The sequence below is a fragment of the Lynx rufus genome, unplaced genomic scaffold (assembly GCF_022079265.1).
Source record: "Lynx rufus isolate CCGP_SWC_20201006 ecotype Redwood Valley unplaced genomic scaffold, mLynRuf1.p SCAF_3, whole genome shotgun sequence".
Classification (NCBI taxonomy): Eukaryota; Metazoa; Chordata; class Mammalia; order Carnivora; family Felidae; genus Lynx; species Lynx rufus.
The window spans coordinates 67,837,871-67,865,669 of record NW_025814845.1 but is presented as its reverse complement, the minus strand read 5'-3'; the positions used below and the strand labels follow the sequence as shown (position 1 = coordinate 67,865,669).

At 35.3% G+C, this 27,799-nt stretch overlaps 1 protein-coding gene across 4 annotated transcripts in view; it reads left to right on the top strand.

The window, feature by feature from the left end:
• MAPK10 (mitogen-activated protein kinase 10) overlaps nt 1-27,799 on the top strand; it is a 159,922-nt gene that overhangs the window by 66,135 nt on the left and 65,988 nt on the right. For 2 of the 4 annotated variants that reach the window (XM_047091685.1, XM_047091683.1), the window contains exons 3-7: nt 8,474-8,603; nt 12,888-12,946; nt 13,979-14,117; nt 14,809-14,974; nt 27,717-27,788. In XM_047091685.1, coding sequence (XP_046947641.1) covers nt 8,474-8,603; nt 12,888-12,946; nt 13,979-14,117; nt 14,809-14,974; nt 27,717-27,788 — 566 coding nt within the window. Of the gene's footprint in view, nt 1-8,473; nt 8,604-12,887; nt 12,947-13,978; nt 14,118-14,808; nt 14,975-17,454; nt 17,527-27,716; nt 27,789-27,799 lie in introns of all 4 variants that reach the window. The other 2 variants (XM_047091684.1, XM_047091686.1) reach the window with 2 other exon arrangements.

The following is a 27,799-nucleotide window of genomic DNA, read 5'->3' as shown; positions in this document are numbered from 1 at the left end:
ATATGAATGCTTCCTAAAATTATGAACTCTATCAAAAGATTATTATTATTATTTTTTACAAACTAAGATATTCTAAATCATATTCGTGGATTTTCAAAATTAAATGTTGTCCTCTCTTTGAGAACTCATTTTCTGGATTTGATTTCTTAGTTCCCTTCTTGTTTCAGTTCCTTCCAGTGCATTTCAGTGTGCTTTTATTTGCAATTTTTGTTTAGAGCTATTCTGCTATCCCCTAAGTATTTCAAAAGCTGAAATATTGGGATGCCCCATTTACTAAATACCACGATTAAAGATTTCCAAATGATTTGAGGGCAAAAAAAAAAGCATCCAAAATTTAAGACTTATTTACATAGTTGTTCATCAACCAGAATGATGAAGGCTTCCAAGAAAATGCTGATTGACTTGCTGCAACAACTTGATTTTTTTTATTCAACATCAGTTTTGTCTCCAAAATTTTGTAATAAAGTGATTCTCACCAAGTATGTATGAAAATATTTACAAATTTTGGTGCCTATATATTCTGTTTTTTATTAATATGTAATTGACATATAAGTGTAAGGTATATGTAAGTTATATTTTGATTTGTAGAATATTGCAGATTATTTGGACCCAATATTAATTACATTTGTATCACAACCAATTCAAATCCATTTCTACTCCATAGATTTTTTTAATCTGGTCATTTGTTTTTAGTATGACAATATTCTCCAAAATAATTTGTATTTGTGTTATTGAAAAAAATAACTGATAGGTCTTCAATGTCATTTTTAACTAAAATTATAAGTTTTCATCCTATTGTCAGGGGTTTCATTTTGAATTTCCAAGCTTTGAGTCATTGGATAGCAAATCAAACTATTATTAAAGATACTTATTTTATATTTGAAGCATTTGGTAACATGATATAAAAGTTTAAATGCTTACAAAATTATTTTTTTGCTAATAGAACACATTAACAGCTTTGCTTAACTTTTTGTACTTACCACCCCCACCCCCCGTCCCACAAATCAAACCAAACCAAACACCTTGGAACTGAAAATGAAAGGATTAATTTAGAAAAGGAACCATTTGACCTAAGTGAAAAGTCATGTTTCAAGAGTAATCTGTAAAAGCATCTTTTGCAGGTGCATGTGTTAAATCACTGTGTTTGGGCACAGTCTTCTTGAAGTAGTTACTGACTTTGAAATAGATACTGATGTTCCTTTAGGAGGATTATTTTCTGGTTTTCATTTGGTTGTACCTGAGAAAACACAAGAAGTCTAATTCAGTATATAGTATTTTAATTAAATGTGTGGTCTCATTTTTTTTATTTTTGTCAAAAGTGTTTATTGAAAAGTTAAGGTTTACTAAATACTAAATACGTAAATAATTATAGCTTTATGCTACACAAATGGCAAAGTCAGCATACCAAGGATATTCGGACGACTCTCTATGTGCTCTCCCTATGCTTTATAGCAGGTTGACCAGCCTCTGGACCATCACATATTTCATATCAAGCCAAACTCTAAATTTCCAAGTTTCCAGCTTACCCTATTAAATGGCAGGCTGGCAGCTTTGTGGATTTTGTAGGTTCAAACATGGGTTTGAACATACATAGGTGGTTCATTCACTCAATGGTCATGAAGGGCATCAGGGTGGGCATGAGAAAACTTATCAGAAAGATAAAATGAGAAAAAGAGAGGCAGTGCCTGCCTGTGCCTTATAACACCATCTCTCTGAGATGAAGCAGTTCTTCTCTGGGGGCCTTCAGTTTCTTCTCCAATGCCATCATCCCATCTTAATTTCCAAGAAATGGAAATCAGGCAGCCATCTAGGACAGCCATCTTCTTTAGGTTCATCTAATTTTTGGTGGTGGTGAGTTTGTTTAGTTGGTCCCATATTCTTCATCAGGGTAGTTGGTCTTTGTGAAATGTCCCTTGTCACTAGTTCACCGAAGGGCTGCAAAGCACTGTTTCAGTTTATAGTGTTTAGACTAGTGGCTACTTTTGATGCTGTCTTTGAGGCAGGGGCTTCTGAGCCCCTTGCTGGCCCCTACTTGCTGCAATGGATTCTCAGTGGAAACCTCAGCTGACCCTACTGGGAGTTCTGAAGAGGGAGTGAGCCTTACCAGCTGTTCTGAATTGGGATGAGGTGGCCAGGCTTCTATAATCCCAGGTTCATCAGTTATTGAGCGAAGGCTGCCCATGAAGAAAGCATAGACTTTGGTGAAGCAGATCTTTTTGGCTGAAATTCTACCCAAAGGGGGTTAAGAGCTGAGGGACCATCCTCGAGCAGCACTCCCAGCAGCTAGGATAATAAAAGGGGAATCTTAGCAATGCAGCACAGCACCTATCCTTCCCTTTGATGCACTAATGAAGTTCTATCCTTGGCTTGCCCCCACCCCCACCTGATGTGCTGAGAACCAATTTGCAGAAAATCAAAAGTCAAAAGTGTCTAGGGCCCAAAAGAGTTGTAATTTATCCCTGAAAGCTGCATATTCCTAATTCTGGATTTTCCATTATGTAATATCATTAACATTTTCATTACTTAAGTCACTGTTAGTTAAAATTCTATTGCTTGCAATCAAAAGCTTCCCTGACAAAATATAAGGAAACTGCTACAGCCAAGCAATTCAAATGACAAAATCAGGTAATCAAAAAAATCAACGGTTGACTCTTGATGGGATGATTAGGGAAGGCTTGTACTGAGGAGATAATATTTGGGCTGAAACCTGAATCACAAGATGGAATTGGGTAAGTGAGGATGTGAGAAGAGCATTCAGGAGGAATGATCGTGAAAGCCTGAGGCAGGGTTTAGCAGCTTCCCCAACGTGGTTCTCCAGGGTGGAATCAGTGTCTCAATAGCATCTCTATGGACTGGAATTTGGGGTACCAAAGTGGGATATTTGGGGGCACTGGGAAGAAAGTTTTTAGTAGCTTTCAACTAAAGTCCAGGCCTTTGGAAGGGTCAGATGAGAATGTGGGAAAGTGAGAAAAGAGTGATGAAGGGGACAGTTTCTCCCAGGATGGAATTTGGGCAGCTGGGCTATCGCTTAAGATGTTTAAGATGCGGCAATGATAAGGTTTTTAAAGCTGTGTTGTTGTTGTTGCTGTTGTTGTTGTTTTTAAGACATAATATTCTCATAAGGCCTAGAGATGTTTTTTCACCCATAAACATTTATTTATTTTTTTTAAATTTTTTTTTCAACGTTTATTTATTTTTGAGACAGAGAGAGACAGAGCATGAACAGGGGAGGGGCAGAGAGAGAGGGAGACACAGAATCTGAAACAGGCTGCAGGCTCTGAGCGGTCAGCACAGAGCCCAACGCGGGGCTCGAACTCACGGGCCGTGAGACAATGACCTGAGCCGACGTCGGACGCTTAACCAACCAAGCCACCCAGGCGCCCCTCACCCATAAACATTTATATGATCAAGAACATTTTAAATGTGAAAGGGAAAGGGAATAAGAAAGATTATTGAATCAATGGTTATTATTTAGGAAAAAGAATGTATGTGCAAGAGGTTTCCAGAAGAAAAAAAAGCCTTGATAAATACATAGAGAATAACGGTTGCCTACAGAGAGGTGTGTGTGCACGTGTGTATGTCTCTGTGTGTATGGTTATATAAATACATTCAAGGAAGTAAACTTAACTTTATAGCATCATCATAAAACTGGATTAAATGACAGGAGTATAATAACAAAAGGCTACGTCTTTCTTTTATAAACAAACCTGGTTTAAGTGGAGGTGAGTTAGTACCGTGTGTCAAGAAATTCTGGTAAGTTTTTAGCAAAATTGTTGGAAAGTTGCTGGAAGTTGCTGGAAAATCTTCACAAAGATTTATCTCTTATCTGCATGAAGATAAAAGAAAGAAAATACTGAAAGAGAAAAAGTAAGGTGCTATAGACCAAGACTCTTTAAAAAAAAAAAAGATGACTAAACAGTAATGGAAAACTTTCAGACATTAAGTTGTGATTATACAGCACCAGTGATGCCAATTTTGCAGATGTATTTGCTAAACTGCTGCCAGTAATCACGGAGGAATTATAGAAGATGGGAAAGACTTGAGTGTCATCTGGGCTTCATGGCAGGAGACAGAAACATTTCAAGTAGGCAAAGATTTAATACAGTAAATTGAGTGCTTGCAAAATCATTGGAAGGCCTGGAGAAGTGAGCTCTAGTCTGGGTTTCTTGGAATGACTCCCAGACACCGGAGAGCTGAATCACAAGGGGAGCTCTTACCTCTGAGAGTGTCCTAGAACCACTGAGTTTCCAGAATACATGGTTGTAACTGAGATTTAGGAATCAGAGAGCTGAAACTGTGTACTTAATACTGCTGTTGTCGCTACCCCATGATGCTGGTGACAGGGGCCTGCAACCTGGAGGCCACTGTTGCCTTTGCTTCAACCCCTTCTCTCACCCAGAAGTCTGGGGAATGAGTCACTGCTACAGAAGAAAATTTCATATCTCCATGAGGCCTTGCTTGCCAACCCAGAAATGTTAGAGGATGACCACCCTCCCTTTCGCCTCACAAATCTCTCCTAGCTGTATCTGTGTGGCAGGACCTTACTGGAGTCGAGAGCACTAACTGCAGAGTATCTGGGAATTGTACATTTAACTTCCAAGTCCCTTCTGTACAAGAAGACATGATGCAAGGTGGCGAATGGAAATTCAGTGAGCCCAAAGCACAGTATTCAATATAACTGTAAACAGGCAAGCACTCCAATTTCTTTAATGGAAAGAAAGAGATTATGAGACATCTGCTGAGCTTGACATTAGTCTTAGTATTGGTTACAAAAGACACCCTGTGAGCTATTAAGAAAGGATGTAGCAATCCCTGGGAATAAAGGGTTCGTTCAAAGCAAATCATACTGAATAACCTATTAAAATGGAAAGTAATAGAACTACATGGCTATAATGTATCTAGATTTTAAGAAGGCTTTTGCCCTTAACTTTTATATCACCAGACAAACTTATGAAGTGTGGCCAAGATAGTGGTATAGGTGAATGGATGTGTAATTAGTAGAAAGATTAAAAACTGATGATTAGTAGATACATGTCAGGTTGTAGCACATGCCATAGGAATTAATATTTTATCCTGCCCTGACTTACACAATGACTCCAACAAGAACGATTTTAAAAATGGTAATAGTCATTATTTATTTAGTGCTTACTCTAGGTGAGGCACTACAGCTGCATTATTATCTCATTTACTCATTATAATTATCTTGTCAGGTTGTTATCTCCATTTCAAATGTGAGGAAACTAATGCTGGAAAGTGTAAGTGGCTTGCCCATAGCTCCTCATCCAGTAAGCAACAGTGCTGAGATTCATACCTAAAATAACTTCAAGGAAGAGGTACCACAGGGAGGGAGACAACCACATTTCCAGCAGAAACTGGCCAGAACCTGCCAAGAGCCCCAGAGGATGGCACTTTCTCAGCCATTCCCCGTGAAGTTGGAGGCTGGCCCACTGTCCTGCAGGATCTGATCAGTATCTCAGGGACTCAGAGTCACACTGACCAGCCTTCACTAAAGGCTTATATGAAAAACCAGACGCCGATGTACTAAACTATGAGAAATGCAATAGTAAAACTGCATTGGCCAGTCAAGCTGACCAAATATAGGCAATATTCTGTATGCAAAGATCCAAAGGAGAGCATGATGAGCAGAATGTTGACCGCAAGAGGATAGAATCAGTGTAAAGTGATGCTGATCTGAATGCTAACTGTCCATAGTCTCTGACAATCAATACAGTTGTAAACGTCTGCCTGGCTGATTGGATGCCTGAAACTACCTGGAAAGACACTTTCCTATTTGACCAGACAATGCCAGAATTTGCCTCCTGAATTTTTCTTTCTAGGAATGCATGACTGATTGCTGTTCTTTTTAAAGATAATTTAATGACTTCAGCTAAGTTGTTTTGGACTAAAATGTATTCTTTCTCTTTAAGGTGATTGTTTTGATCAGTTTCCTGCTGATACAATTTCTTAACTTCAGAAAACAAGTTTTCTTCCTCTGAATTCACTTTTGTTCTTGTGTACTGCTTAGGAGATGTAGGCCCATTTGACTCTTTCCTTTACCTGTGCTGCTCTCGGTAGGCTAATGAGAACAAACACAAGAACAGAAGTATCAGTGCTAACATGAAGAGGTGAAAAGCAGCACAGGTTTTTAAAAAGACAACATTTTTAATTAACATGCTCACTGTGAGTCAATAGTGTGTGACATAGTTATCAAAGAAGCCAAGGGAGACTTAGTTATATTAACTGTGTCAACAGAATGAATGAGCTAGTAAATGAATGAAGGAATTGATAGCCCTACCGTAATCTTCGCTGACACTCCATGCCTGGATTAGCAATGTTTATTTAGTTCAGGATCCACATTTTCAGATATCAACACACTGGAGTATATTCAGAGGAAACTGGCCAGATGGTGATAGGACCTGAAATGACATTCTGACAAATGGTGGTAGGACACTGGTGATAGTTAACTTGAGAAAGAAAAAAACTTAGGGGAAAAATAAGAAAAACTTATAGCTATAGGTCAAAGATCATGCCCAGTCCTTTAATGGATTTCAAATATTATGGACCTACCATAATAGAAAAGAGAATACTGTATTTTATTTTGAGAGTTACCCCAGCATTCAGAGCTGAGAGTGGTCAGTATGAACCACAGAGATAAAACTATGCTTATTAGAATGGTGACATTTCCAACTCTCAAAGCTGCCTTGATATTAAAGGGGTCCATGTTTCTGGAGATGCTCAAGCAGAGATTGCTCAAACTTAAAAAAAAATCTTTTTAATGTTTATTTTTGAGAGAGTGAGAGAGACAGAGTGTGAGCAGGGGAGGGGCAGAGAGAGAGAGGGGAGACACAGAATCTGAAGCAGGACCCAGACTCTGAGCTGTCAGCACAGAGCCTGATGCGGGGCACGAACCCATGCACTGTGAGATCATGACCTGAGCTAAAGTCGGATGCTTAATCAACTTAACCACCCAGGTGCCCTGAGACTGGTCAAACTTTTGATGGAGACATTTTGGAGAATAATAGTATTAAATGGAATAATTAAATGGAGTCAGGGACCAGATGACTTCTAAGATCTTGTCGAACCTTATCCCACTAATCTATCATTATCTTACAATACTAACCCCTTTCTTTATCTTTTTTTGGGAGGGTCAGAGAGAGAGAGGGGGACAGAGGATCTGAAGCGGCCTCTGTGCTGACGGCAGAGAGCCCAATGCAGGACTTGAACCCACAAACTGTGAAATCATGACCTGAGCGAAATCAGATGCTTAACCAGCTGAGACACCCAGGCACCCCACCCCCTTTCTTTATCTTTTAGTTTAGTGGCATGAATACTGAATGGTTAATACCACTTCCAATTCAACAGATCAATGGTAGGGGACACTGATTGCTGCGTTCCTTTCTGGCAACTAAGACAAAATCCAGCACAATCTGAAGCAGCAGGGATGGGGGTAAAACAAAAATGAACAAACAAAAAACCATTTTGTGAGTGAGTCATTAGGTAAATACCAAGAAGATATTCACTTCCTTATTTGATCTCCAGACCCATATATTCTTTACTATGAGAGAAAAAGCACTAAAAATTGATTGCCTTCAAAGCATAGTAGATTTTCATTCTCAAATAGTTTGAAAGCTTCAAATGCTAGTAGCATCCATTTCTGTCTTCATATTGAAATGCAGTTATTAATGCTCTAAAAACCCTCATACTGGATTCCTTATTTTCAGCTTTGTTATTGTTAATGGGTACACTTGAGCACCAACCAACCTGTGCATTCAGGGCAATGAATGTCATACCTTAAAGAACTGGAAAGAATAATGTTCTCTTAAAATAACCAAATAACAGTGGAGTTTTATAGCTAGAGAAAACCTAAATATCACATGTTATTAGATGAGAAATTCAAGCCAAGAGAGATGAAATGACTTGCCACATTCACATGGCTGGTGGGAGAGTGGAGCACTTTTGTTTTGTCTCCCAATCAAGGAGGCAATTTTATGCTGGGTTTCTTTCTGGGGGGAGTGGGCAAGATACTGTCCTTTTTTTCTTTTCTTAGTAAGTAGAATGGTTTGATACTAGTCACTTCTAGATCTTTACTTTTTTTATTAAAAAAATTTTTTATGTTTATTTATATTTCTGAGGGAGAGAGAGAGCGTGAGCGGGGAAGGGACAGAAAGAGAGGGAGACACAAAATCAAAGCAGGCTCTGGGCTGTTGGCACAGAGCCCGACGGTGGGCTCAAACTCCTGAACCTCAAGATCATGACCTGATCCGAAGTCGGACACTCAACCAACTGAGCCACCCAAGCACCCCACTCCTAGGTCTTTATTTACAGCCTGATTGGCATGTGACCTGAAGAGAAGATATCTGAGTGGGATTCCAGGATAGTATTTTCTTTATCCATATCCTTTACCCATATCCGTAGACAGGAATTTTATGGGCTTCTTTGTTCCTAATTCTGGATTGCTCTTGGGTTTCTGCAGTGCTGCGTATGATGCCGTTCTTGACAGAAATGTGGCCATTAAGAAGCTCAGCAGACCCTTTCAGAACCAAACGCATGCCAAGAGAGCTTACCGGGAGCTAGTCCTCATGAAGTGTGTGAACCATAAAAACGTGAGTTGTTATTTTTAAACCTCTGGCAGTGGGAGATTGTGAGATCGGAGAAAGAAAATCTGTGTGCCAACTTGAGCAGGAAAGGCTTTCTTTACTTTGTAATGTCTGCCTGTTAAGATTGTTTATCCAGTCTATATGCTACATTTTATTTCATTGTCCTCATGATAACTTTCTGCTTAAAAACCATCTAAAAACCATATGGTGTGAGAGGATGAATTTGATAGATATTTTCCTGCTATGAAATTAACCATATTTGGGTATCTTGCTCCAAATTAACCAGAGAGCTCCATACTTTTCCGAAAACAATAAAAAACAAACAAATACAAAACCCTAAAATATCCTATAGAACAATATACTATATTTCTTTATTATTAACAGGTGAAGATTTTTATCTCTTTTTTTTTTACTATAGTCTGTCAGTGGCCTTCAAATGTTTACTGTACCCACTGTGCTTCAGCATCTTGTTTTTTTGTAGAGTTGGGCAAATGCACAGGAACGTATCTGCAAAGCACTTCAGAACAGGATTATCAAGAGCATTTCTCATGGGAACTCAGTAGGGTGTATACCATTATATCACATTCTTCACTTCAGAGTACATAAGCTTCTTCATTTGCAGATAAAGGCCTCTAGAATTCTTTCTATGCTCCCATTACTTTTAGTAAGGATACAGGGGAGATAATTCATTATTTTAATAATGACTATTATTAATAAATAATTTATAAGTACAGTGCATATAATTTATTACGTATAAATGTATAATGAAAATAATTGCAAATAATAATAAAACTATAAAAATAGCTATAAGTCTGCATAGTTTTTCTTAAGTATGAAAATCACACAGAATATATGAAATTATCAGTGCAGTTTTATAAACAAGTGGATTTGTCATAAGGCCAACCATCTATCACTGGCACTAAGAAGAAGCAAATGTATAAGAGTTTAGTTGCAAGATGTTTGAAATACAAATATGTGGATTGTTTCTCTGATGACAGTGTTTCTCTTTTCTTCTATTACTCTACTCCAATGACTTGTAGTTCAGTCATTTGACATGTTTGTTAAATAAAATGTGCCCCATGTATAAAGCTAGATGCTAAGATTACATCAGTAGAGATAACAGAAACTAATCCCTGACCATGTGGAGCTCATGTTGTACTGATGAGAGAAAAAGATGGTCTAAAAAATAGATAGGTAAATGTATAGAATGTCAGATGGTGATAAGCACTAGTAAGTAAAACAAAGCAAAAGGAAAATTATTCTGGTCAGTGCTGGTGGGTGGGCTTACTTTTTAAAATAGATTGAGCAGGAAAGATCTCACTAAAAAGGCAAATTTATGAAGTACGTACCCATCTCTAATTTTGCCATGCAAGAAACACAAGACTTCTAGAAGGTAACTATAAATGATGGAAAGGATGATTCATAAGAAAAGTCATTCTACTAAACCAATTTGTTCTTTCAGTATGTTAAATGAAGGCAGGAACAAGACTAACAACATGGCCAATGCAATCTATTTTTATCATAGCAGAGAGGATGAGAAATACCATGGGCAATGGAAAATGGATAGATATAATCAATGAAGCAGCAGTATGGGAGATTTTGATAGTGTTTTCATATACTTATATTTCCCTCATCTTCCTTTCAGCTCCTATAATGCAATAAACACATTGTGGAGAAATTTCCACTTACTTGGTGCATTTGAGGGAATCATCCTCCCTGTTCTTGACTGAAATGTAGAAGTTCATGTTTATGATACCTAAAAAGAAGTTCCCAATTGAAAGGATTATCTGTAAATGGTTTTCTACCTGCTATCCCCCTTTTATGTGTGTATTTCCATGTGCATGTGTATATGTCTATGGAAATAAATATCTGGAACTTGTTTACTTGTGAAAGGAAGTTCACTTATGACCAAATGTAAATTCCACATTAGTACTTTTTTTTAAATGTTTATTTTATAGAGAGTGAGAGAGGGCATGAGCAGGGAAGGAGCAGAAAGAGGAAGACAGAGAATCCCAAGCAGGCTTTGCACTGACAGTGCAGAGCCTAATATGGGGCTCAAACTCATGAACCATGAGATCATGACCTGAGCCGAAACCAAGAGTTGGACACTTAACCGACTGAGCCACCCAGGCGCCCCTCCACACAAGTGCTTGTAATATTAAGTAAAAGCAGTCAGAATGCAGAACTCTGTAAATGCTGTGGAAAGTAAAGTAAAACAGTGAAGAATCCCAACTAAATCTTTAATAATAGAGAAGAGAATCCATTTAGAGAATGAATACCTAATTCTAGGAAATGATGGCTAATGTGATTGTGGAGCCATAACAAACATTAATTCGTATCTGCATTTTAATATGTCGGAATAAAGGAACTGAATCAGATTCCTGCGTGAAACTGTTGAACTAAAATGAAAATACCTGTGATAATATGTTTCTAAAGGGACAATTTTTAATTGGTTATTGTTAAGGATTAGAATTTACAAGGGAGCAAAGAAAGAACAGAGAGAAATCAAAGAAAATGAAGGTGATAAAGCAAGGGCATAGTAAAAGGGAAAATAAGAATTTTTCAAAAAAGTTTTCATATATTTATTTTGGGAGAAAGAAGGAGAGAGAGCGAGCACCAGTGGGGGAGGAGCTGAGAGAGGAGAGAGAGAGAATCCCAATAGACTCTGCACTGTCAGCACAGAGCCCAACACAGAGCTCCATTTCATGAACTGCAAGGTCACGACCTGAGCTGAAACCAACAGTCAGATGTTTAACTGACTGAGTGACTCAGGTGCCCCAGTGAAAACAAGAATTCATAGTGGGGAATTAACCTTTTAAAATAATCTTGATTTACTCAAAATTGTAATGCTATTTTCTAAATTAATTTTCAAATACCTAGATTATTTACCAGGTGATATGGGTTAGCATTTTTCCATATTTAAGGGTTGTTTGTGTGTGTTGTGTGTGTGTGTGTGCCCTGTGCACAATCTCTGATGTTTTTGTTTGACCAAATATCAAGATGAATTACTTTGCAAGACTGATAAAATACTAGAAAAACAAACCCACTGTATATGTTTGATGTACATACAATGACAGATATATCACACATTGTTTCAGCACACACTATCAGCATACAGAATAAGACACTTTCATCACAAGTTTCAAAGATATTTTGAAATAATTTTATTTCTATATGCATATTCCATAACCTAAAGAACCTAAGGTTCCTTTAGAAGAGATGATCATAGTTTTCTTAATATGTAATATATACATTTGTGTGTGTGTGTGTGTGTGTGTGTGTATGAAAATATGCATTGTACTGTGAATTTTTTGTCAATAATTCCTCAACAAATGAAAACTACATGTGACCCAAAGCATTCTGTGGACTTGATCACATTTCTCAGATGTTTATAATCATTTTGTTTTGTTTTCATTATTTCATATGTTTCTATACCACTTACAAAATTTACCAAAATTTATTAATTTGTAGTTTAAAGATGTTTAAATCTTAATCTTGTACTTATCCAGTTTTGTGAAATGGTTGCATCTATCCTGTGAGAAGATCATTATCCCTATTTTTTATTTTTATGTCCCACTGACATTAGTAGAGAATATTTACTTATGCTAGAAGGTAAACTTCTTTGCTACCTAATATATAAATAACCAAAGTAGGCAACAAAAAATTTAAGAGACAGAATTGCAGTAACTTTTAAAATACATTTTCCACTAAATTCATTATTGATATCATCCAGGATATTATACATTTCCCCAAACATATCAGTATAGCATTAGTTTAAATAGTATTTGTGTGTGAAATAGAAGCAAAAGAAACTAAAGTAGTAACACACAAAAAATCTTAAATTAGAGCACCGTCTTGTTCATTTGGAGGAAAACCATGACCTTGCTACATCTTGTTGGGTGTTTTGCTGCTGCCCATCTTTTTCTTACATGGCTTCCTTCCATTTTTGCTTAATTACATTACAACTCTATATTCTACCAAGGAGAATCACACTCTAAAGCATTTACACAATTATATATTTTCTCTGATTCTTCCTTCTGCCTAAGAATTTGAGCATTTTAATTGTATTTAACCCAAAGGCAGATATATATATGACCTTTCTGAGTACATTTTTCTATGTTCTGTGAAACAGTTCTAGAAGTTTTTTCCCAACTTTTCTATTGCTACCATAGCACTAGTGTGTGACTTTGAGTTGGATTAAATACTTGTTTCAGTATGCTTTTTAAATAATTCAATCTTTCCCTTTTTCTTTCTCTCTTTCCTCTGTCCCTTCTACTATTTCTTTTCCAGATTATTAGTTTATTAAATGTCTTCACACCCCAGAAAACACTGGAGGAGTTCCAGGATGTGTAAGTAACAAAACTCATGAAGGAAGGATGAGCATAGCACTTATATAACTCAAGGGAAATTGACATACATCAGTGGATGAAATCTCTTGTAGAGATTAAAGGGAAATAAGAGCTGACAGCAAATGAAAGGGATCCAGTGATAGAACAGAAGGTTCTGTTTCTGGTGTTCCTTCCTGGAAAGATACTTCTGCTTCTTTTTGGCCTTTTGGCACTTGTGCTTTGTTGTTCTATGTTCTTGGTTCAATCAGAGAAGATTTATTATTTATTATGTATTTTTTATTATTAATTGATTCTGTGAACTTTCTGGAATAAGTCTATTCACTTTGAGAAATATCAAGAAAAGGGATATGATAAAAATAATTTTTAAATCTTTATTTCTATTTTTTGTGGTGCCTTTGATTTTGTGCAAAAATAACCTATCTAGCAGAGGAGAGGAAGTAAATCTTAACACGTTGTCTTGTTTGGCACAGATACATTGCATTTAATAGGAGATGCTATTTTTTTTTTTTTTTTTGAGGGAGTGAGAGTGTTTGTGCACATGCATGCATGAGCAGGGGAGGGACAGAGGAAGAGGGAGAGGGAGAATCCTACGCCGGCTCCCTGCCCAGTGCAGAGCCCAATGCGGGGCTCGATCTCACAAACCGTGAGATCATGACCTGAGCTGAAATCAAGATTTAGATACTTAACCAACTAAGCCACCCAGATGACCCCTGACTTTTTTTTTTAAAGTTCTAATCATAATACTCAAGAAACAGTTCAGTGAATTCAGGGAAACGTGAGGACAAGATGAAGGTAGAAAATATATGGGTAGGAACCACACACTAATAAATGCTGCTTCTGCTGGTGACCTCGTGGTAGAGTTACCATGGCTAACATAGATGTAATACTTGGAAAGTTTTCATGTTCTCAATTCAATCAAAGGTAGAGCTGAGAAGTTTGGAAGACTTACAGATTTGGGAGAGGATTCTGACCTATTTGAAGGACTTCATGGATCTTGTGATTTGGGACTAACCTTGTGGATTTACTTCCCAGTTACTTAGTAATGGAACTGATGGATGCCAACTTGTGTCAGGTGATTCAGATGGAATTAGACCATGAGCGAATGTCTTACCTGCTATACCAAATGTTGTGTGGCATCAAGCACCTCCACTCTGCTGGAATTATTCACAGGGTAAGAATACATACTCCAGAATTATAATTAAAGTGCCTTTGGAGAAGAGAGAGAACAACTGTAGATTGTTTTCTTTATGTAGCGGGGGGTAGGTTGAATATAATGTACTTCCTCATTTCTTTGACTATAGAATTAGCACAAAGTCCACTAATGTACAGAAGAAAATTGTAGCTATACTTCAGTTGATTTCATTTAGCATTTTGTTTCAGCTCATTGAGAGTTGGCTTCTGAGAAGCCTCATGTTTTCTAGGCCCTTGATTGGCAGAGGTCATATGTGCAGCTGAAATAAGACCATTCATTTCCACAGTTTGTTGCTGGCAGTATAAAGACAGCTGCCTTGATTCACTCTTCTGTCAGGCCAAGAAATGAAAAATAAGCTGAAAGGTTTATGTTGCCATAAGGAAAAATCTAACAGATGACAATAAATGATATGTTATTTATTCTAAGAGCTCTTCCCAAGATGAGCCTAAACTGTAAAATTGATAGTACACTTCTCTTCTGGGTTTAATAAGTTTTTGAAGATACTTAAAATATATATATAAAAAGCTAATCATTTGCTTTATATTGCGCTCTGTAGGCAAGGGGGGCCCTATCAATACTACTGCAAGACTGCCATATTGATTGAGTAGATAGAGATCATATGTTCCATTTGCTTCTGGCTTTTAATTTCTTCTCTTTTTCCTATTGTCAGGATTTAAAACCAAGTAACATTGTAGTCAAGTCTGATTGTACATTGAAAATCCTCGACTTTGGACTCGCCAGAACGGCAGGCACAAGTTTCATGATGACTCCTTATGTGGTTACCCGTTATTATAGAGCCCCTGAGGTTATTCTGGGAATGGGCTACAAGGAGAACGGTAAGGAGGCTTCTGCATAGCAGTCACAGAAACCATGAAGAAAATGTGCATATGTTTTAGATGGCCAAAGGCAGTGTTCTTTTTCATGCATATGAATGTATATTTTTAATAGGGTTGCCAGCTTTCATATTAAGAGGTGTTTAAAAACAGTACTAGGAAGAATCATTCATTAAAAATGTGAAGGATTTTGAAAAGGATTTTGAAAAGTTTCTGAAAAGTAAGCTTTGCTGCAAGAACACTAAAATGTTATGGCTAAAAAGAATTGTGGATGGCATCTGAAAGCAGATACGGATTAGCACACATGCTGTAGATATTGAGAAAAAATGCTGTTTGGGTTGCAGCTCAACTCAGAGTTTTGAGTATGAAAACAAGAAGAAATCTGTCTGTTACAGTTAGCCATTTGGCTTTATGGCTTATCTTAGATTGATGGCTCTACTCCTAGGAGAAGACAAAAAGAGCCTTGGAGCAAGAATCTTTACAAATGCTCATTGGATAATCAATTTAGAATAATCCAAATTGTGCAAGTTAGGTAAGAGTCTCTTTAATGCTTTAAACTGCTCTGTAAGTAATATTTAGGATAGCAATTACCTAGTAATTCCAAATTCTGAATCATAGAGAGAGAAAATATTAAATTTTATGTTACTTCTAGTATTCATGAACACTTCAAAAGAAAAAGTAGAATCCTCAAAATGTATTGCAATTTGATTTTATTAAAGGATTTATAAAATACCTATTAGAATGCATTGCAGTATATTATTTTGAAAAGAATATCTCTAATAAGTAATGTAGCATATTAAAAATATATATCCAATATATTTAGGAATTAAAATTCTTTTAAATTAAGATTATATATATATGTATATATATATCCTAAATGTACATTTCATACTTATTTTATGTTTTATTCTATTTAATTCCTAGCAGTCTATTTTTATAAGTTTTACAAAAATAATTATTTATATATTTTTATGTGCAGGTGCTACAGGGTACCTTTATGAAAATTCCCTGGTCACCAGTTTAAGCAAATTTCTTTGTGTACTTCCACATTAGAAGAGAGCCAATACTTTTGTGCACTTGTGCAGAAGAAAGGGAAAAGTCAGCTCTTAGGAAGGTCAGGTTCACTTTGGTGAGCAGTGGCAGAATTGTTACTTTTTGACTCGGAAGAGGCAAATCTAGTCCTCTTCCCAAGGAATAATCTAACCACATCTAACTTCTTCGGAAAAGAAGACATTTGTAGACCTTTTTCACAGGTTACTTGTAAAACGTCAAAGGGGAATTAATTAAAAAATTCAAGAAATCAAGGATCTACAGAGGTCTGGCGTTAGGGGCTGCATTTGCCTATTGATGGTGTTCCAGATCTTTGCAGAACAAATGGCATGTAATTTCATCCATTTTCCTTATCTCACTAGAAAAGGTTGCAAGTCACGTCCTTAGCTTTTCATTTCTCTAGATTTGTGAAGATGTAGCTAACACCCTTGTGCTGCCCTCTTGCATATGAGAGGAAGGTTATCATGCAGAAACACCCGCTTGTTCCTACATCAGGCATGCCTGGCTATCCTGTGCACCTAACCCTGCCTTCCTTCCCCAAGGAGCATTTCAGCCTAATGTCTTTGCCCCAAAGTTCCCTTGATCCTTACTAAAAAGCAAGTTGGAAGAGGGTAAAGATTGGTAAGAGAAGGTGAAGCATGTTTTGTTAACAACTAGGACAACTGAGAAATAAAGAAAACAAACAAATAAATAAAACAATTTTTAAACACCTTTAATACTTTTCTTCACTTTACTTCCAGATGACTCCTTTATATATGTGCTAATTGATCGTATCTTTATTTTTGAAATACTTCAAATAGAAACTAAAACTGATGTTTATTACAAGGATAACCTCTGAAGGAAAAACTAAGTCCTGAATACCAGGGATTCCAATACTTCTGCCTGTAAACAACGGTTCCTGCCATTTCGTAGTTTCTTGGATGTGCTTGCATGTACCTTATTTTGAACCAACCAACCAATCAAACAAACAAACAAACAAACAAAACAAAGGGAACAAAAAAGCGGCTTTTGGTTGCCCTATTCCATGTAACTGAGTGTAATAGAAAATGGAAACAGCCACTCCTGTAGGTTGCTTAAGATTATTTTCTCTATATCCTGCAAATAATAAAAAACCTCTTGGTGGCTTTTAGCCGCCACCCACCATGGAGACACTTTTCGTTTATCTGCTGTTTTTCCATATCACCCTTTTATGGCACTACAGAGGCAATCTAAGGTACCCATAAAGTAATTTTTAAAAATTAATTTGAGTTCTCATGCCAAACATTGTTAATGTAATATTACAGTGCTGGTTTTAATTTTGGGGCAACTTTTGGGGGGAGACAAAAATTGTACCTTCTAATGAAACTGTTCTTTTTCCTCCTCCTTCAGAGATCAATGATCTTAGTTAACTTTACTTTCCTCCCTTTTCTTCACTTCCCTCTCTCCTGTTCTAGTGGATATATGGTCTGTGGGATGCATTATGGGAGAAATGGTTCGCCACAAAATCCTCTTTCCAGGAAGGGACTGTATCCTTGTACCTTTTGCTGCAGCTTTACCTGTTTTGTTCTCTCTCCCTTTAAACACATAATGATTTTACCAGGAGAGTAAAGATAGAAGCAAAAAGTTGGGTAAGTGGTGTATTTGTGATTTTAAAAAAAAGTGATGATTTATATAATCTGACCAGTACTGAAGATTACCTACTGCAATGATTTGTTTTAATTAAATTTTAATGGGCTTTTTTTTCCTTTAAATTATTTTCTTGTTTGTAACTCAAAATAGCAATGCTATTTTTTCATAAATAATAGAGGTCACCAAATCCCAAATTATTAAAATATCTTTGTAACTAGCAAAAGAAGTCACTCTTTGCAAGTATTTTCCATCTTTTTCCTAAAATCATTGTATGCTTCTTCAACATTTAGGCATAATAATTTCTCTCCTTGTTGATATCCTAAGCTTCTGTCTATAGTTTCATTGAATTGAATTACTCTTGACACTATATCCAGTCTTAAATAGGTCAATATAGCATATCCCCCTTAAAACATGAACTTCCACGTTTAAAAACCATAATTGTTATTCAAATTGCCAGAGATCAGCTGGGTTTAATATAAGCTTCTCTTACTTGACTTGGAGATATGACTGAGACACAGATAATCGCTTTTCCAATGAAATTTAGAATTTTAAAAAGCAGTGTTTATTCAAGTTCTACCCTTGAGTTCTGGGCTAGATTACAATAGAAATTTCTTGGAGAAATATGTATGATTTAGAATTATTAAATGAGCTGATATATTTCTAAAATGACCCAAAGTTTACTCTCTAACAAAGTCACATATTAGTGTTTGTAATATATACGTAATAAAGTTTACATATTAATAGAGAATATATTTTTATGCATATAGAAATACCCTGCTAACACACAATAGTGCAAATCTAAATACAACAACAATTTCCAGTTTTAACAGTGATAATGCAATATTGAGTTCAGTATATTATTATATATGAAATTGTTTTAGAAATTGGCAATAAACATGTGGTCCAAAACTATTAAATATTATATTTGGTTAACAAGAAAGCTGTATTAAGGAACTCTTTTATTATGTAAGATTATGACTGTTATTTAGTTGACTCAGTGAGAAGTTTATACCACTATGAGCACTCATTATGTAGATATTTATTTATTCTGCTGGATATTAGTAAGATATTCTCAAAATTCCAATAATAAGGCAAGAGTAATGACATCTTCTAGGACTATACTGTCCAATAGGCAGCCACATGTGGCTATTCAGTATTTAAATTATGATGAGTCTGATTTGAGATATATTTTATACACAAAATGCATACTAGATTTTGAGGATATAAAAGGAAAGCATGTGAAACATCTCAATAATTTTTATATTGATTATTAAAATGATAATTCATTTTACTTTCATTTTATTTTAAATTATTTATATTTTGAGGATAAATTATATATCCAATGTAGTTGATGAGAACAATATTATAATTCACATTCATATTTAAATGTACTGGTTTCATATAAAAGTAGGATTGTGTGTATGTGTATGTGTTTTCGTCTTTGGAGTATATTTCAGACAAAAAAAGGGGAACTTCACAACAAAGTGAAGTTGCACAGCTACATCTTTATAATGCCTTAGTTAGTGGAAGATAAGTCACAAAATATCTCATTTCCACATGACATTGTTGTTATAGGTCACTTGATTTCCATGTGGCTTGGTGCTCTGAGATCTAATATAGCTCTTCAGGCATTTATCAGGATTGCTTTTCTCCTCTTTTACCAGTATTAAATTTAAAAGCCAATACAATTAGAAAAAGTCAAAACATTTTCTAACCCAAGATATCCTTCAGTCAAGAAGCAAACAAAGATAATAGCACCATATTGATAATTCTGTATTCTTCCAATAATTATTTTCTTGGAGATCTTTTTTCCCTTTATTATAGTTTGTTTCAGGAAAATATTTGGAACTGACAGTAAATTGTGCTAAAATCAATACATAAAATATATATCCTTGATAAAAGTGATCCTAGAAATTGAATAAATTCCAACATAAAAATTTACATTATAAGGATTTGCATTCTGTATTCCTTTATCTCAGTGATGATCATATAAAATAATGGTCTTTGATAGCCTACTGCCCTATGTGATAATGAGCCTGCATACAGACCTAAAAGTCAATGGAAAAGTTACATGAAGACATTTATAGTGGAAAACATCTTGCTAAGTTAAATTTACTTAAATATGAGTAAATAATTTACAGATAAAACGTGTTAGAAGAACTGCCATCTTTCTAGAAATGTTTCCATTTGTATTTAAATCCTTAGTTCATTTTACCTATAATTAAAATTATAATTTAATGTCTGAAGTCATGAAGACATTTAAAAATTAAACTAAACTGTAGTATCTCTATTAAACAGTGGATTACATGTGCTCTGTATTTTTGAGTGGAATTGTTTCATTAATCTTTACATGAAGTTATTATAATTTTATGATTAGAGTTTGAGTTTCCCACCAACAATTGAGAGATCAGAGCATTGAATTAACTTCACTAACCATGGTGATTAGATACACATTTGGGGGTTGATGGAGTAATTATGGAGAGAAGAATCTTACCAGTATTTTAGCATATTGAAAGAATCCAGCACTTACTGGAAGTAATATCAAAGCTTAGTATAGGCTAATTGACTACTTCTAAGATTTTTCAGAGACTTAAAAACAAAGCAATCATAAGTTCCTTTGACTTTCCCTTATAATTATTCAGAGTAATTTTTATTAAATTTCTCTGAGGCTGAAAAATTATATGGTAATATTCTATAATCATAATCATTATTCCCCTCTCTCCACAGAACTTTTTAACGTTCCTTGTCTTTATCTGAACCTATGACAAAAATAGTAAAACACCTTGACAAACTGGGAAATCTTATGAAATTATCATTGATGACTGAAGTTTTAGCTATATGCCTAAATTAAAACTGTATTTGCATTTTGAGAAACACTGTGTACATTTCTTGGCTATTGATATGATCCAGGTTATATCACAGGGTAGTTTCTTAATTATTTAAGTATTGGCAAAACAAATACATTACATACATACATACATATTTCCTTTTCTGTTAATTTGCTATTTTTCAATATCCAAAGGACCATTTATAAAATATTTGTTTTTAATGTATTAATAGTTTAATTATACAAACACATACTATTATATACTCAATTTTTATTACAGTGTTATGATTAAAACCTATTTCATAGCATATTTATTGACATAATATATAGTATTACTAAAAATTCTTAGGCCCATGATAAATTTTGAGTTAGCAGTAAATATATGAGGTCCATTATTTTCTTTAAGAGTCCAACAATCATAAAAGAGGTTGTCAACGACTTTACATTTCATTCAGATTTTGTCTCTTTTAACAATAGTAGATAGTAAGGTTGATTTTTCTCATAATTTTTTTAAGGGATATTTAGTCACTGATTCCCTCACCCACCCCAAACCCCAAGCAGGGCATGCGGTGTTTTTGATTACTGAAGTCTCATAATACTGATAGAATTTTCATATACTACAAATTCTTTCCTTAAGCCTACTTCTCTTAGATATATTCTTTTTACCTTTTTTCTTCCATTCTTCTTCAAATGGCCACACCTTCTTTGAGCAAGGCCTGTGAAGTCCTTCATCTAGAGTTCTTGGCCAGAGTTTCCTGGACCTACATGATATTAAAGATAGGCACATTGTATTCATTTGAAATTGCTAGACCTCAAGTATATTATCTCCAAATGATGCCAGATCTTATTGCTAAAATAGACCCCTTTGCTTTTCCCTATGAAGACATGAGAAATTCCAATTAGAATGAAAAGGATGTACATATAGACTTGCCAAGGAGCCAGGTTATTAAGGCACAGATAAATGATTTGCCAAAAGTGTATTTGAATAAATAAAGAAAACATCCTCAAACTTAATGAATGTCATATCTTTTCTAAATGTGAACATGAAAATTAGGAATAATCAAAGTAAAGTGAATAAAACTTAGAGGTTGTGGATGATACTCATCTAATGCAGATAGAGATTCTTAATCCTTCTTACCTCTTTGAAATAACCATGCTTACTTTCTAATAAACTTTTGCAACTAATACATTACTATAATCTTTTACCTAATATTGAGATGGTACAGTATTATCTCAAACAAGATATGGCTTATGATTTAAGTAAAGTTGCAATGTAAGACTTCAGCCATTTTTTCATACCCATAAGCAAATGGCAGATAATCATGAACATGAGAAAAAATAAGATGTTTCACCTTTATTTCTCTGTACGTACTTGTTTGAAAGAATCTATTCTCACCATTAGTTTTACTACTATTTGATTATTATTATACAACTATTTTATTGTTACTACTTTGAGAAAAATCTGAGTAAGACAGGAATCACTAGAGTCAGAGCTGGAGCTTGAGGTGGTCTGTAAAGATGGAATGAGGACATAGTTACAGGGGGAAAATCTCTCACCCAGGAAGTTGAGACTAGGCCACAGTCCACTAGAGGGCAGGATAAGGCATGAAGGTCATAAAACGAGTTCAGAGAGATATATTGCAAGGGGGCAGCAAGTGAGGACAGACTTCCAGAGTGGAACAGAAGGCAAGAAATTGAGGAGCTGGGCCTCTACTCCTTGATATCTTGGAGAGGGGCTGCTGAGAGCCAGCATTCATAAAGCTCCACTAGGACCTGGGACTAGGACTGCTCGGTCCCCCAGAGGCTCCCTGTCTGCCGGAAATGCATACAGACAGGTTTAAAAGCATGTTATTTTCCCCCTACCCCCCTACAGAGTTCTGTACATAGAGTTCTGTGAAATATTGAAGGGGAAGAACTACACAAATAATAAAACACATTCCTTAGTCATTACTGTGAAATTCTATTCAAACTGCCTTGGGCCCTGTTGGTCCTCAGGACAGAGTCCATGAGCAGTGTGTGGGACATTCTTTCTGCCTTCTGCAGTCAAATGAATGTCAAGTACGTACTGGAATAGGGCTCCAAGAACTGGCATCTAGTTCTGTTCACTTTGGTCATGTGACACCCCCTAAACTTTAATTTACTTTGTAAAATACTTCCTTTCCCTGTCTTACAGGATTGCTGTGGTGATAAAAACATTAGATGTTTACAAACAGACACATACTTCTAAATACCTTCAAAGATAAGAAACACAATTTTAAAAAATATTTTTATTTTTGAGAGAGAGAGAGAGAGAGCTCCAGCACAAGTGGAGGAGGGGCAGAGGAGGGGGGATGGAGGATCTGAAGCTGGCTCAGCGCTGACAGCACAGAGCCTGATGCAGGGCCCAAACTCATGAACCATGAGATCGTGACCTGAGCTGAAGTCAGACACTTAAGCAACTGAGCCACCCAGGGGCTCCAAGAAGTACAGTTTTTATGTTATAAAGTTAATTAGTTTGGAGACACTCCAGCCCAAATAACCTTCAAATTGAATTAGATAAACTATTAAAAATGAAAATAACTAAGAGGCTACCCAGAATAAAATTTCTCTCAAATGATGAGAAACCAAAATTATCTGTGAAATTTTGACAACAATGAAAAGAAAGAAAAAGTTTGCTACTTACTAAAATACTTTTGTAACTTGATGTACAGAATGAAGTGAGGATACTTACATTGGTGAGCATGTGAGACATTTGGAGCCAGCATTTACTATTTGTTGATTAGAACATGAAAAACTTAAAGAAAAAGACATTTTTTTTTCAAAATTAGGATATCTTTGAATTACTTATTTATATACACTACAGAATTACATGGATTTTGAAAGATGACATTTAAAATATTTTGGTACAGTAAAAAATTATTCAATCTTTTTATGGGAAATATCTTATAAGTCTTTTAGCCTATAGCTTGGTTTATGATTTAATATAAAGCTAAAGTCTTCTCCTTTATGATAAGTTTCAATGGTTTTTATTCTGTTTTGTAAAAAAAAGCCAACCAGGAATACAAAATGTTTTATGGGGCGCCTGGGTGGCGCAGTCGGTTAAGCGTCCGACTTCAGCCAGGTCACGATCTCGCGGTCCGTGAGTTCGAGCCCCGCGTCAGGCTCTGGGCTGATGGCTCAGAGCCTGGAGCCTGTTTCCGATTCTGTGTCTCCCTCTCTCTCTGCCCCTCCCCTGTTCATGCTCTGTCTCTCTGTGTCCCAAAAATAAATAAACGTTGAAAAAAAAATTAAAAAAAAAATGTTTTAAATAATGGTTAAAAATTAATTATATTATGACACAGAAGTTATAAAACAAGAAAAGCAAGTTGAATGGGTAGACTCAAAGAAAAAATCTTGTTTTGATTTCTGAATATTTAGCGTTCTATAAATGTTATTTTTCTTATTCAGATTCACATGTGCAAAATATGTATGTTTCTTTAGTTTTTATAATTCCATCTTTTCACTGAAGTTTAAACCAATGTGCACTTGTTACATATATAAACGTATAACTTTTGAAACAAATTTTTCAAAGAAATGGTGCTGTCATATTAGAAAATTATATTAAATCTTCTTGCTATTATATTTTGAGGTATGCTTTACAAGAAAATTTATCAAAGCACATTTTCTGAATCCTATGCTAAGTGAAGAAATAGGTTAGGGAGAAAAGCAATGTGGTCTCACAATTGTGTTACCAGAGCCACAAAATCTCCTAGGTGGAAGACATTTACTAGGTTTCTGGATAGAAATTCACATAGTTCAAAAAATATTTCATTGTAGATTACAACCCAAGCCATTGGACAGAATATGGAAATAGCAATATAATGCTTTCTTTATTTAGATTTAAGCTGCCAGGGCTTATGTTATATCATTTTTGTCTCTTGGCTAGAATAGAAAAGAGATAATTTAGCATAATCTAATGCCTGACAAATGATACAATGACACTTGAGATTTTCTCACTTAGATTTTCTCACCATAATTTAGTAAAACCAAAACTTACTTAACATCCCTTCTAGGGAAAGTGACTCAGTTTCTGAATGTCACAATTGCAAATGAATCTGCTTTCTGCCTATGGGAATACTGATGATGGGAGAGGAAATGTAATAAATCAGATTCATGAAAGCGCTGAGAATTCTAACTGGACAGCATTAGTGTATAAAACTCTTATGGAGACCCAAATACAGGCTGTCTCAGACAGCATCAAAATCCTACAGTAACTGAATTTGCTAATTTCTTCTCAGGTCTATGTACAATCAGTATTCAATGGAATATCTTGAAAATATCATAAAATAATATAGTCTCCTTGATAAGTAGTTATGTATATTAGCTGAGGGAAGGCTTACCACCAACCCCCACTTCTCCGTTCCAACAAGATTTAGTATCAACTTCTTTTATTACCTATTTCCTGTTTTAGTTGTGATGAATAATTCACAAAATCTGATGCAAGGACTTTATCTTGAGAAATAATCCTATCTTCAGTGTATAAAAATCCATATAAATTCATGTGCATATATAATACTTTTGTAATTCATAGTAATAAAGCTTATCATTTCTAGACACAAAGCTTAGAACTTAGGTGGCATAAACATGGATAATCTGTAAGAATAATGAATAGCGAGTAAAGTTAAATGGGAATGGAAATTGGAAAAATCTCTACGGTATTGTTACTCAGAAAAGATACTTTAAAATAGAGAAAATAGAATTCATTATATTAATCGATAGTTCGTATCTAAAGTTTGTATCTCTGCGTTATTTTTATGACAAGCTTTATGGTCTATTAACTGTATTTTGGATTCTGACATAAAGATAAATTTCCAAAGATGGTCTTCTTTTACTTTGAAATATCTAGATATAGCAAAACCACACAAAGAAGAACTGGGAGATATACCAGTTATTGATACCAGTTATTAAACCAACAACTGTCTAGAACCACTTGAAACTGAAGCAACACAAGGACTTAAGATTCCATTTCGATCACCTGTTGTTACGGTTATTGCTGTTGTTTAAAGGCATATATGAGGGGATGAAAAATCAAGGGATTTTAGTCTGAAAGATAAAAATTTGCCAGTTTTAGGAGAACAGTGGTCAAGGATCATAGGTTATATTAACATAATTTAAGATGGTTATTTAGATGAGGAAGCAGGGTAATTGCTATTTCAATAATGGAAAGAAGTTCCATAGAATCAGCTGTGATTAAGTATGTGGAATGCTTTTCCAAGTGGTTTTAAGAGTGAAAGGATCACCCAGTGAATGGTGGGTGATCCTTGGAAAGATTTCTTTATTACATCTAAATATAATATTAAATAAATATTAAATAAATAAACCTTTCCAGAATATATTTAATTACAGTATATAAGTCATACTTACCATGTACCAGGCAATGTAGAAGGATCTTTACCAGGCATAATCCTTTCAAGTCTTTTAAAAAATTCTACATGATAAATACTATTTACCATCTGCATTTTAGAGGATGAAATTTATATTTAGAGACTGAAGTAACTTGACCAAGGTAATAGAGTTAAAAGAGCAATGGAATTGGTTCTGCAGAAGAAAAAAAAAATGAGATAATATAGAAGAGATTTTTTTGCATTAAATAAAAAATAAAAATAGATGTTTTCTAACTCCCAGATAGATACTCTCAGATTCTGTTTGTGGCAGAAGCCACTTTTTCCAAGTGTTTAAATGGATGCAGACAAGAGAAAATCCTGCTTATTGAGTTTATTAGCTCTCTCTGTTTTTTTGTCTGTGTCTTCCACAATATCTATACAAATAGATATAATGTAAATAGCAACTTAGACTGGTCACTTTGGACAGTATGATAAGAATACTTGCAATTCCAAAACAAATTCATTTTCAGACACCTTTTTCTTTTTTTCTTTAATCAAAGATTCTCACAATACCAACCTCTTGTGAGATGGATAATTATCCATAATTACAAATGCATTAATGATAAAGGGATGCACAACTGTTTGCTCTATCTTTCCCTGATATTTTTGCATGTCACTTGCTTTCCTAAAATGGAAGCAAAACAAATTTGCTTCTCTTGGTATGCTTATCACCTTCAAATCTGTAACCATTTCTTTGCAGTGATCACTCCGTTTAGGTGTTAAGTCAAACAATGGAAACTTTGAGTTTAACCTGAGTGAGATTTTCACATTGGAAAGAATCTCATGAGGAATTCTTTTAGGTCACTGCCAAATTGCAAAATGTAATTTGAAGAGTAAGTGGAGCAAAATTATAGTGTACTGCTATTTTAATGCCCTTCCCTATTTGCTCCCCCTCATCATCCCTTATTCCTCTAGGTTATTTTCCCCCTTAAGAATGACCTATCTCTCCTTCTGACTTTTCAGTAGGAACACGTGAGTAACCAAGTATGGTTAAAGAAAGAGATTTTACTTTCTTGCTTCGCCTTTTCCCATTTTGCCCCTCCCTGTGTACCCTCTGTCCCGGCTTATGGGTTTTAAGTTCTGGATGATAACTGGCAATAGGAGAGAAACCATCATAATTTCACCTTGAATTCCAGGTTTCTTTGGATTCATAGTCTCAGCAGTGTCAGCACTTAAATCATGTTGTTGATTTCTTGTAGAACCATCCTGTTTTGAAAGCCAGTGTTTCTTACCATTATAAAGCAACCATGTGTATAAGAATAAGACAAGACTTCCTGTTTAGAAACATGCCCCTTTGATGGGAGTCAATGAAACCGAGCCAGCATATTTAGAAATATTCATTCTTGAACTGGCATTTTGCTTCCGGATATTTATTCATATTTATAAATAAGAGTAAATGTGTTTTGTAAAAGAAACCCTTTCTTTTGAGGTTGCTGGCAGCTCAGCTTTTTTTTTTCAAATATGGTATATGAAAGAATAAAAAAGAAACCAGTTTGCATGTTTCCCATATTAACACAATCTAGAATAATTTACAATACGAATAAGTAGGATTCTAGGAGATGAATGCAAATTAGACCTTTTAAATCAGAAACTAAATTAATCATTGAATTATAATTGCAAAGTAATATTATCATACATTAAGTAGTATTGAGTTAATTCAGTTGCATAGCAGAGAGGGCCCTGACTTGTGTTCTTCCCACTTCAATGTTTTAAAACACTAATGATCTTAAGACTGGCCTCTTAGCCAGTCAGTAAAAGGTCAGACCATTGCTCTATCGCATGAGTAACCAAGTGTTTTCATTTATTTGCTGTTCTATTCCTATCTTCTTGTTTATCTTCATTTCATTTTTGTTTTCAGTTGACATGTGGTCAGTAGGGTGCATCATGGGAGAAATGATAAAAGGTGCAGTGCTCTTTCCTGGCACTGATCGTATCCTTCTT